At 46.3% G+C, this 12,252-nt stretch overlaps 1 protein-coding gene across 1 annotated transcript in view; it reads right to left on the reverse strand.

Moving 5' to 3' along the window:
- The window catches only part of ccdc146 (coiled-coil domain containing 146), a 32,991-nt gene that overhangs the window by 1,626 nt on the left and 19,113 nt on the right, over positions 1-12,252 (reverse strand). Inside the window, exons 6-22 of the mRNA XM_011613457.2 lie at positions 11,826-11,908; positions 11,570-11,663; positions 11,387-11,460; positions 10,679-10,906; positions 10,483-10,572; positions 10,312-10,408; positions 9,566-9,658; positions 8,853-9,020; positions 8,303-8,391; positions 7,697-7,861; positions 7,548-7,623; positions 7,315-7,463; positions 7,016-7,244; positions 3,201-3,311; positions 2,719-2,856; positions 2,093-2,218; positions 1,012-1,134 (exon numbers count right to left, since the gene is read on the reverse strand). Of these exons, the coding sequence (XP_011611759.2) occupies positions 1,012-1,134; positions 2,093-2,218; positions 2,719-2,856; positions 3,201-3,311; positions 7,016-7,244; positions 7,315-7,463; positions 7,548-7,623; positions 7,697-7,861; positions 8,303-8,391; positions 8,853-9,020; positions 9,566-9,658; positions 10,312-10,408; positions 10,483-10,572; positions 10,679-10,906; positions 11,387-11,460; positions 11,570-11,663; positions 11,826-11,908 (2,133 nt within the window). The remainder of the gene's footprint in view (positions 1-1,011; positions 1,135-2,092; positions 2,219-2,718; positions 2,857-3,200; positions 3,312-7,015; positions 7,245-7,314; positions 7,464-7,547; positions 7,624-7,696; positions 7,862-8,302; positions 8,392-8,852; positions 9,021-9,565; positions 9,659-10,311; positions 10,409-10,482; positions 10,573-10,678; positions 10,907-11,386; positions 11,461-11,569; positions 11,664-11,825; positions 11,909-12,252) is intronic.

The raw sequence follows: 12,252 nt of genomic DNA on the forward strand, positions 1-12,252 counted from the left end.
GGGGTAAAATGTAGCACGGATATGTAGGCTACAGGCCACCTTTTACTGGCCTCCTTTTTACTTTGATTAAGATTCTTTGACAGTAGCTGGAAACACTTGAGCTACTTTTCATTAAGGAAGGTTCATATTTTCACGCTGCAAAAGACTAGTGCAGAAAATGACAACATTATTCTTTCAAGGGTGTATTTTCCAACAGTAATACATAGTTAATGCCCTCGTTTACTGCTCCAGTTTGCCCATTTAATAAATCTTTTTGAAGAAACAAATGAGTGTCTCTGTGCCTCTATTATTTTGAGTTACTCCATTTTCAACCTCCTGTCACCTCGTGCAGAGGAAAATCCATCTATTGCTAAAAGAAATGAGCTAGAACACTATATTTGGCCTATTTATGCACAATTTTTCAATTAAACAGCAAAAGGTCTGAGCATAAATCTCACCTAGCTAACCAGCTAATGTTACGCTGACATCAGAGCCCTTATTAATTGCACCACTGATTCCAACTGTCAAACTTTTCCTCCAAAGATGACAATTCCATCTCTTCTGGCTGTAACACTGTGCAAGTCAAGGTTTGTGTTCCTTGCTGTCAGCCCCGTTTGGTTCTGGCAGTCTGCCGCGCGTCCCAGCGACGCTCCTGACCCAACGCTAGCATCAATTTGCCTCTCACCTCTTCAAAGAGATACTTTCTCATGCATGTAAAAGTTGATCAGCCGGCATGAGAGCGTTGAATGAGAGAAGAAATAACGGCCCTGAACGCCACACCGGCAGCTCCCTGGACGCGTGCACGTGCTGGAAGCTATTCTGGTCCCCCTCTTATCTGGAACGGGCTTTTCTCTCCTCTCACTCTGGCTCTTTGTACATGCAGGTGCACGGCAGCCCCTTTTGTTCTGATGGATTCCTGCCTCGTGCCCCAGACGTGCTGCTTTTATTCTTTGTCGCGCTTGTGTTACCTTGCTCTCGGCATTTTCGTCACCGTGCTTCTGCGTGCGTGCGTGCGTGTGTGTGCGTGTTTACCCTCTCTCGCTCTTCCTTATCCCTCTGCCTCCTCCTCTTGTCTCGGAGCATCCTCCTCCACTCCTCCTCTATCTCGGGGCACGGCGGCAGGCCCTGCTCTTGCTGCTCGCGGCACCTGTCCACCTGGACACATGGACGTGGGTTAGTTTCTCGCATCCATACGGTTTCTCGTAACCTCCCGGCTCCGAACGGCGCCAGGATAACGCAGAATTGGAGTGAAGTTATTGCGTCAACTGACATCTGGTTGTCTGCGAGAGGCTGCGGGAATGCTGTAGCCGCAGGGGCTCCTCTGCTGATCAGCGCCCACGCTGTGAAAGCCGCTTTATTTTTAACACGGGGAAAGAAAGTAGCGAGACGCAACACTCAAACTGGAAGAGCCAGAAAAACAAAAGGAGAAAAAGGTCGGAAATTGCAAACGATGTTCCAGAAACAACAATTAAATGGGTCTTTCAATTACACGGAAAGTGACGGCGAAGGAAAACGGCTACTTCAGCATCTGTCAGCAGCCATTTTGCCAGTGGCTCAGTGTTAGCGAGGATTCTCCCGGAGGCTGCAAGAATATGCACCCTGGCTGATTTACATCTTATTTTGTGTCGTTTGGACATATAGTAACAGTAGTGCACCCCAATCTCTTGATTATATATATAGGTATATATATATGTATATATATATATATATATATATATATAAGGTGGCCAGAGCTGAAATTTGATCCATTAGGAGGATAAAGATACACCGGTGATTTCAGGGGCAGCGTGGCCGCTGTGAGAAATATCTGTTGGTACCGTGACTCATCGAGGCGAGACGATCCACCGGAGGCATTTAGCTTCACAGACGAGTAGCGTTTGAATTCAAACCATCACCAGCCAGACAGTTTTTAAACAGCTACGCGGAACCTGCAGATAAAACCTTCAGCCGGTTAAAACGCCTGTCAGCCTGCCGCTTCTTGTGTAGTCTTGTGTAGGTGCGTTTGTGCCTCACAGTCTCATTTTTGGCTTCATCAATGAGAAATAGTATTGACTTATATGGGAAAACGGGAACGACAGCGAGAGACGGATTGGGAGTGCAGCAAGGCTCTAACCTGGTGCTCCTTCTCTTTAATCTCCTGCTGGAGAGACAGAGTCGTGGCTTGTTTGATGGAGAATTCAGCAGCGAGCACCATCAATCGGTGGTTGGTGTCCATTATGTTGGTTCGGACTTCGTTTAACTGGAGAAACACACACAAACACACACACACGAGAGGATTACTCAGCAAAAAAACTGCCAAAATACATCAACTTTATTGTCAACTATGAGAAGAAATACTGGCACATTAGACCAAACTTCTTTTTTGTCATATTTATCACATATTTTTGATATTTTCTGCCATTGGAATTAGTTTCATCCCTGTTTTCTTCTCTTTTCCCATGTGAATGACCCCCAAATTGTCTTATCTCCCCAGATTTTTACATGATTAGGGACTGTAACACAGTCTGTTCTTTTCGCAGCTGTTTAGTAGCGTGTGCAGGAATTACAGCCGGTTGAGGAAGCAAAGAGAAAGTGGAAGGATTGGGAACTGGTAATGCTCGGTGAACTCCCTAATGCCTGACTGCGTGCTCCTCACATGGACGGCACATGCTCCTCCAGTTTGTGTGCACGTATTTGGGAGGAAATCTGAATTGCCGAACAGCTTGAGCACATATTCTGCACCCTGTCGTCGTCGCCTACCTTCTTTGCGAGCGAAAGTCGGTCTTGTTGGCAGCTCTCAACCCGCTCGCCGAGGGGCTCGGAAAGCCGGGTCACTTGGTCCAGGAGGAGCTGTCGTTCCAACACCTGCCTCTCCCTCTCTGCGAGATTCCCCTCCAGCTACGTACGCAGAAACAATACTGTATTAACGGGCTCATTTTGAGGGGAAAATACAAAAGACGTGACATTTTGGCTCGTTAGGATGAAATTTCAGCTCACGTTCAGAAACAGGCTGCCAAATCAGCTGTTTATTACAGAAGCGTGCACTGGTTTCTTCATCTTACACAGAGGAGCGCTGCTGTTTGGACTCTCATATATATATATAAAAGGTTGGAAGAAAGCCATCGCTGTGGCTTATTTTTGCTGAAATCTACCTTGACCTCTAATTTTCTGAAAAGGTTAGTTTGATGTTTTAGCCAAGAATCAAACAGGTCTTTTTGCTTGCCCTGTATTTTTAGAGCTACCTGTTCAATCTTGTGAAGCAGTTCAACACTTGAGGGGTCTTTTCCTTTCAGTTCTTTGTAATCGGCGGGTTGATTCAGGCTTGCGAAGGTCTTGTCCAGGGCTTCAGCCAGCTGAAAAAAAACCCCAGAAGGGTGAAATGTGTTATTTCGTATACTTGAGTGCACTCAGCAAAGGTCATGACAACATCGAACCAATAAGTTTCTGTTAAGGTGAAGGATGAAGAAATGTTCCGATGGAACAAGAGGAGCAAAAGTGCTTGCACTATTTATGGAGCATTTACATACACAATATTAAGATTTAGAGAGTTTAAATCAACAGTTTTCCAGCTTATTGCATTATTAATTATATAGTTTTTTTTAAACAAATCCAATGCCTATATTTTTAAGGGTAAATAAGCAGTCCCCAAAGGTGGAAATGGGGATTTAATTGGGTACGGGGGTGTGAGCTTGAGTGCTTCGTGTTCCTCCTAAGTGGTTTTATCCTCATGTACATTTATAAACTGCCTCTCAAAGCTGCGGCAAAGCAAAATGAAAGGCGGCTGCGGGAAAAAAAAACCCCCAAAAACGGGGTTAGCAGAGCGGAGAGGAGGAACGAAAAAAGAGAATTTATGAGGAGATGCTCTGGAAGATGCGGGGCCGGGGAGGAAAAATAGGAGCAAAACAGGGTGCGGAGGAATGTTACAAGCAGGAGGTCTGACCTGGCGTGACCTGGCTTATGAAAGCTCGGCTGCTCTCCTCTCAGCCATATGTGTGGACTGACACACACCTGTGCGTGTGTCCGTGACTAACGTGGCAGGTGCGGAATAATGGTCCTGTCCTTGCTACCCCCTGCAAGAGAGGTTGATTACCGCAGAAGGCCGGTTTTAAGCCAATGGCGTGACCTCCATGTGATCGGATATGGCGCGTGTAAAAAAAAAAAAAGGCCCGAAGCCCACGAGGAGAGGAGAGGCCGATGTACGTGGAATCTGACAAAAGAGTGACGAGGGGAAGTAAGGAGAGATCAGATAGGATGTGATAAGATGTGGAGACGAGATGTGGGGAGAAAGAGGAAGTGGGGCTGGCCAACAGGGACCAGGGTTTTCTGCAGTGTTCTCACAGAACACGGCTTTGGCATCAAAACCCTTCACGGTTCAGGGAGTCAAACGCGGGTTAGGAACCAGAAGCAAGCGACGGTGCTGCGGCAAACGAAGGTCCCGGTGACCGCGCAAAAAAATCTGATGCTGTTTCATCGCATTTCCGGCTCCCGACTCCTCCAGAGGACCATCGCTCCACCGATCCGGCAACTGCAGATGTTTTCATTGGTTTTAATGGCTTCTGAGGCTTGAAATGATGAACTTCTCCACGGATCCGCTCCTGCGATTGATCGGCGTCCCGGCCTCACACCGAGCTCCTCCGAGTCATTTAAAATGCCGCGTGATGGATGAGACGGTGCGGCTCCGCCACTCTCCTCCTCCCCTGTCGCGTCAGTCAATCTCTCCCCTCCGCTGTGCCTTCTTCCTCAGCGTTTGGAAAGCCGCCCTGCTATGCTGCTGTTTCACCTCTGTGTTCCTGCCAGCCTCCCTGTCGTCGACACCGGACACGCGCAGCTAATGACCGTTTGCTTGGCTCATAACGCCGGCACCACACTTCCTGCGTCTTCGTTGCAAAGCCACCAATCAAGAGAATCATAACCTTATTTACAAAGCCTCTCGGCCACGAGGATTAAAGGGATAAAAGGAGCCGTGATATTATCGTTATTGAGTTACGCAAGAAGAATTAGCCGAGCGTGCGAACAGGGCAGCCGGGCCTTTGGGAAGTGCAATCTGACATAAATTATGCATATTAACTGCGCAAACATTTGACAGGCAGCCATCGTAACGGCGCTGATTTACACCGGAGGTGATGCAGCCGTGGAGAACACTCAAGGATAATCTGGTTTTTTTATGGCAGGCAAAGCTGGTTTGGTCAGGGAATCGCTGCATAAACAAGCAGAATAATTAAAAACCGACTCGGGAAGTAGGAGACGCATTGAAGGACGGCGCAGAAAGCGAGGCTGGAGAGGGGGAAACCTTTCCATCACTGGGATGCAGGGGACGTTTCCAGGCTGGGATAAAGAGATAAACGATAAGTCTGACGCAGGGGTCGCGTGTGGAGCCGACTCGCAGGCGGCCCGTCATAAAGACTCAGACATCTGGGGGGTTCAGGCGCACTGCAGAGAGGGGCGGCGGTGTTTTCAGGCTACCCTCCGCCCCCCTTTTCTCTTCCAGACAGGTTGGACAGAAGACTTAAGGCATCAACAGAGAAAATGACTCATGGCTGTGGGGACACTGCGGTGTATCGGCCCCAAGCTGTTCCAAAGCCATTACCACTGTGTGTGTGTTTGTTCTATAAATATGCTATCTTTTCATATTAAGGTTTGCAAAAGTAAGCAGCTACCTAAATATTGCTGCAGTGCTGTTCTGGCAAGCTTGTAAACCACTGGATTGTCATCCCAGTGTGCGTGCACTGATGCTTCTCCACCTGTCTGGTGTGTGCCAGAGACTCACAACACAATAATCTGTCAGCAATTGTAAACATTAAAATTCAAGAGGAAATAAAAGCCCTCAGAGTGTATCGGACTTCAATATTCTCGCAGATGGCCTAATTCATCTTTGTCAAGAAATATTTTTTAAAGGACGGGGACCCATCTGCGAGACGATAAACCGGTCACAGATGAACGCAAGTAAAGGATACGTGCGGTGGCGTAGACGCTGCGGCATCTGCGTGGAAATTGAGACAGCGGATGCAGGATAAACGAGGTAAGTTGGCAGAAAACAGGGAAAACAGCCTGTTCAAAAGTTCCCGAGTCTGTGTAAACAGATCTTTCCTGCACGTTTGACAGGCGTGCGAGAGCAGCTACATCTTCGCTTGGTGTCACGGTGACGCGTGGGCTGTTTTGAGCGGCACTTTTGCCCAAATCGAGCATGTTAGCCTGCGTAGGTTTGTCCAAAATGCAACCAAATTCTGTTTCCAAGGACTAAAATGATGACACAATGTACCGACAAATCAAAACTGACTTGAGGGTGGGGCTCAGTGGGGAGATGAGGCGTTGGAATTAATTCAAATTAATCCCGAAGGAGACAAGAATGTCCTAGCAATTTATCATGTTAGTGTTTAAATGATTCGTTCGTACTGAATATTAACCTTGTGGCAGTTTCGAGGAAAAGTTACCATGACAACAAGAGCAAACAGCTATAAAATGGATCAGAGGAGTGTTTGAAAAGTAAGGGGGGGGGTTCTGGGAAAAGAAAGGTAACTACAGAAATAACACGGTGCAACACAGTCGAGCGCAAGAGAGGAATAACAAATAGGAGAAAATCTTGAATATTAGAATAAAAGAGGAATAAAGCATGGCAACATAAGGAGTAAACAGATGGAGGGAAGGGGAAAAGGGTGTTGTTTTTTGAAAAAAAGAAGAAAAAAGCACATGGCGATGTCTGTTCCAGCTTTGCGCTCATCCAAAACAGCGAGAGGCTCAGCTGCGAGACGTCTGGTCCAACACAAAGTCAGAACCAGTCGCTGGGATTCAGAGCAAAAACACACCCAATCCCGCGAGCCACTGGCAGAGAAACTCTGCTGCGTGCGTCTTTTTGTTCCCTGGCGACTTTTTTCCATTTGCCTTCCTACTCTGTGTCTCTGACTATCTGTTCAGCTGGGTTTAATCCAGATGTTTGTGTCCTTTTTACGCTGTTTGAGAACAAAAGCCGATACTAATTAAAGCAAAAATGACGTGTGGACAAACATCGAACCTGATCTGAGCATCAGCAAATGTCTGGGTGTGTCTGTTCTCCCCCCACCTCGATCTGCAGCGTGGCGATCTCCCCTTCCAACCATTTCTCCTGGAGCACTTCCTTCTTCCTCAGGTCTATCTGTCTCTTCTCCTCTCTGATCGCCAGCCGCAGGTCTCTCGCCTCCTTCTCCGCTGTCTCCAGCTCCATGTTGCGCTCAGCAATGGCCGCGTCCCGGGCGCTCAGCTCGTTGGTGTAGCTCAACAACACCTCCTCCTGCTCCAGGAGCTGGAGGCCACTGTGGGCGACACAGATGTTATTTTGAATTTTCGGCCCGCATCACAGGCAGGAAGTCGGGAGGAACCCACAGGAAGTTGCGGCGCTGCCTGGCGGTTTCGAGATCCCCGTTTGTGTCCGTGTGGGCGTCCTGATGGAGTTTGATCATTTGTCCGAGTCTCGCCAGCTCGAGCTCGTTGTCCTCGAAATCCTGACTGATCTGGCGACACTTCAAAGCCATCTGAAAGATAAAATATTTGCTTTTAGACTTCAAATGCTGAAGGATCGTTCCATCCATTTACGAATCCATCGTGAGAACCCTGACCTTGGAGATGTCATTGCGTAGCTTATCCCTCATTTTGGAGCTGTTATTGATCTTCACGTGAGCCTTTGTGAGAGACCTGGAGAGCAAACAAAACACGAGCATTTCGATAGGGCTGGCGCTGGCAGACGCCGACCGTGACACCAGCTCACCGGTCTTTGCTGACGACGAGGGAACGCTGGATCTCTGCCTCGTTTTCCTGCACCTTCAGCTGCTCTTTCAGCTCGGAGACGGTCTGAACCGTCATCTGCTTCAGCCTGACGTACTTGTTCTTTTCTTCTGTCACCATGTTGCTCAGCTTACAATACTGCGAAAGCCTAAGTCAGGCGAAGAGTTACGAGAATCGAAGCTTCGCATCCAAACCAGGTCTGCTTGGGTCTGAATAAAAGCCTGGATTATGGATTGTGGTTGACAATAATTGTCATTTAGCGTTTACCTGGCATCAAATGGTTATGTAGTTAATCATATTAACCGCAGTGGCCCATGAATCAAAGCTCAGTATTGTTGTGGCAACCACATCAGACAGTAGTCTGTGTTGTGGTGGGTGTTGACAGATGCATTAATCTGCATCTATACACTGAAGTATGACCAATTACTAAGTTACGCCTTTCTGGCTTGACAGCGTGCAGATGTTAAATTAAATTTGATCCCCTATAAAGATTAAGTCTCTGAAATATTAAAGAAAAACACAAATAAAGTGGCCAGAAGCCCCATACATTTGTGGTGGACTAGGACAGGGAGAGAAATAGGGGTGACACCTGCTCTGCAGCGTGGCGTTTAGCTTGTTGTGGTCTGCGATGATCAGATCTTTTTCCAGAAGCTCCTGTTGGACGTGCTGGTTCAGCCGCTGCGGGTGGAGGCAGAGCTCAAGTGTCATCACTTTTGTTCACGTGTGCACACAAACTCAGTGATCTGAAGTTGTACATTTATTCAGGAGCCTAGCAGCTATTCTTTTCCCCTGACTCTGAAAGGAACTCAAAAATAAATATGCTGAGTTTGCAGTTCTGACTGACATTACAGCTTTTAAAAGCGTTTTTAAAAGAGTCTCTCTAAAGAGCTAAATGACAGTTGTTTCCAGGTCTCTAAACAAAATGGAAAGGACGTGCACAGCCATTTAGAGACGAGCTTTAATTTAGCTATAAAAAAAACCCCCAAGATAATTACATTCTTTGAAACTGTGGCTCATTTACACATAAATATGCAGGTTTGGAGTGGCTGAAGTAGTGAAAATGTACTAACGGTGCATCCAAAATAAACATCCAAATAATCCTTTGCGTGCATGTGTGTGTGCGTGTGTGTGAAGCGAACCTGAGCTCTGAGGAGTTCACGGTGCTTCTGGCCTCTCTCCTCGGCCTTGATCTTTGTTAGACATCGAAGGTTCTGCAGCTCTTCGCTTAGGTTGTTGGAGTGCCTCAACAGCTCCTGAACCATCCCATAATGCTGCTGCTTCTGGCTCTCCTCCTCAGCAACCAAGAGCTGAAATAAACTCAAGTTGAGTGCGACTGAAGGTCGACAGAAGAATAGCACAAAATGTCCTCAAAGCATAAAAACAGAGTTTTTGTCTTGGTTAATTCAGAGATTTAGAGCCTACTGAGAAAGATTAGCCAAACTGTTAGCAAACCAGTTCAAGGGTTTTGAGAGAATATTGTAAAAGCTGCATCTAGAGCAGGACGATAGTGGTGTGGGCAACAATAGAATTGATGGGTTGAGAAAGAGAAGATGCTCTTTCAAGTCTTTTTGTAGTGTGAGTTGTCAGCCCGAGTTAGCTCGCAGGCCCGCGTTGCTTCATCTACTTTACATGCTGATGCAGCTAATTAATGCCCCAAGATGGTGCGCCTTTTGTTTCAACATACGAAACTGCTGATTAAGGGATTCAAAGCCTCATTATTGTAATTATTCCAAATACAAACATTCGTGTATATGGACAGCAATCGAGTAGAGGGCAGAGTAGTAGTTGCAGCCTGATACGACGTTTAAAATGTAATTCTTGTCTCCTTTTTGTTCGCATGCAGCATCTCTACCTGTTTTTCCAGGCTGACTTTAAGGGCATCCACTTCCCTCTGAAGCTCCATCCTCTGCTGAATGCTGGAATCCCTTTTAGGAACAGCGTCTAACTGTAAAGTCAAAGATAAGAGAATTCCAGCACATCAAGCGGCAGCTCAAATATGCACGTTTGTCGCTAATCTGCTGCTCAGTTAAAGAGAATGTTATAGTCTTTTAAAGGCACAGTTGTAGATGCAATCTAAAGATCCTCCAGTTAACTATATACATATTTAAATACTGAGGACATTTTTTTTAAATCTCTAGAACAGAGAAAGACCAAAGCCGTCAATCACATTCCATTTGATGGGATTCTGATGCCATATTGTGGTTTTTAACAAACTCACCATCATGTGAGATTCATTACGGAAGGTTTGTTGTTTTTTTATCTCCCCTCGGCATGTGAACTCTCTGGCGTCACAATGATTTCCTTTCATATGTTATGTGCCTGAGAGATATGCTGACACGTTTCCCCCCACCGCTGCCGCCTCGCTCTGCTGTCAGCCTCTATTAAAAACGCTCACTATCAGTTAAATGACAGGAAAATGACAATAAAAAGGCTGTTTTACTGGCAGGAGGATGTTTGGACACATAAATTAGTCAGATAATCTTGCAAAACTCCTTGCTGGCACACAGATGGGTGGTTCTAGTAAACCCCCCCGTGTCCAAAGATTCATTCACGGCCGTGATTAATGTTTTCAAATTAAGCCACGCATGGGTCAGTCACCTGTGCCTGCAGCTCATTATAGATGGACCGCGTGCGTTCCAGCCGCTCAGTGGCTGTGGCCAACATGCGCTCCATTCTCATGAGAGTTTGCATCTGCCTGATGAGAAACACATAGTTTTGCTCAAACAGCAGTGTAAAAACACAGATTCTTTTATTCGCTTGTCGTAATACCTGTTTTTCTCCCTGAGCTGCACTGAATGAGTCTTATGAAGCTGCTTTCTGTCGCTCATGATGCTCTGTAGCTTCATTTCCAAAAGGCCTCTGGTGACAAAAGGACACAACATTCACATCATAACACATTAAAGGCCCCTAAATAGCAGCGCTATATTGTGTCCCAGCGTCCATTTTGACGATGAAAAGCTCGTACCGGTTCCCTAGAAGTTCCACCTTCTCCTCCTTCCTGAGATCGAGCTCTCTCAGCAGCTCCCTGTGCTTCGCATGGCCGACCTCGACCTGGGCCCTGAGAGCCTCCGACTCCTCGTTCAGCTCCTCGGTCTTTGACCTGAGGGAGCTGTTCCGCAGCCCAGCGTCCTTCGCTCGCTTTTCCATTTCTGCGATCTCGGCACTGAGGGCCTCTGACTTCTTTAGTGCGGCTCTGGCGCAAATACATTTAAAATAAAAAAGACGGCCAAACACCAAGAGAATTCGTTTATGACTCCTGAGCAGCGATGCGTGACTGTGTATCTTCAAATAACAACATATGTCTCCTTTTAACACACCCCCTGATGAGCCACATCTTTGTGAATTTAATATCACAAGTCGCCTTGTTCTTGGTTCTAATATAGAGAGCTCCACTGCAACACTGTCAAATATTAATTTGAACTAAACTTAAAAAGAGAGTGCAGAAAAGCAGCAAGAGGGATGTTTCTCATGTCAGAGAAGGAGTGAATCTACACTGTTAACAGATATTGGTGATCGCTGCACATCTGTAGGATTGATGGCATGTTCGTAAAAGAATTTGATGACACACACCTGGGAATTCAGTGTTTCTTGGGTGTGAAATGGTCCCCATAAAATTAGGAAATCACTCACATGCTAGTTGATATGAAGGTTACAAGGGCTTAAATACACTTACTCCTTTTTAAAGTGTTTCCTTTGAGCCTCCTTTAAAATCTGGTCAGGTACACAGATGAGTTGGGCTTTCTCAGCCTTGTTATCGAACACACGCACGCACGCACACGCACACACATACACATACACACAGGATTTGTGAGTATATTGATGGTATGCTGTAGGCCATCTCTGCTCATGCACCAACCTCCTTGAGCAGTACGATCTCTCTCTTGTCTTCCAGCTCCTTCCATCCTTTCGACATCTGCTCTTCGCTGGATTCCAGGTCTTCCATCAGGCTTCTGCACAGACCAGCATCAAAAACAAACAGCTCTGATTAACAAAAGCAATGAATTATACAGAGTCAGATGTGTTAAAAGTGCAGCGTGCGTTCATATCACTGCAGGATGAGCGAGATAAAAGCGCGTGTTGGCTCGGTGAAGATCAACTGTTGCATCAAATACCTGACTTCCAGTTGTCTCTGGGCAACTTCTCTCCTCAGATCTTCATGTTTGTCCCGCAGGGCCTTCGCTCTGCTCTCCAGCTCCTGGAAGAGACACCATAAGTCTGAGCATTCGGCCAAGAATATCATGGATTCAGTTACCCTTCGCTCAGCCTTAGCTTAGCTTTAATTACACCATTTTAAACCTATTCATGCCCCTGTGAATGCATTGTTTAGATTCTATTCATCTACTTTGCAGCCTACAGCATTACAGTTTTATGCACATGGAAGAAGCATGCGATTGTTCAACCAGTTTTCAATTTCTCTTGATGGCTGGAACGCACATTAAAATGTCTGCTATACGTACAGTAGATGGAATCTGATGAAGGAACCATAATTAAAAATGCATGCACAGGCTGACGAAAGCCATAGTTAATTCATCATGTTTG

The sequence above is a fragment of the Takifugu rubripes genome, chromosome 18 (assembly GCF_901000725.2).
Source record: "Takifugu rubripes chromosome 18, fTakRub1.2, whole genome shotgun sequence".
NCBI classification, from domain to species: Eukaryota; Metazoa; Chordata; class Actinopteri; order Tetraodontiformes; family Tetraodontidae; genus Takifugu; species Takifugu rubripes.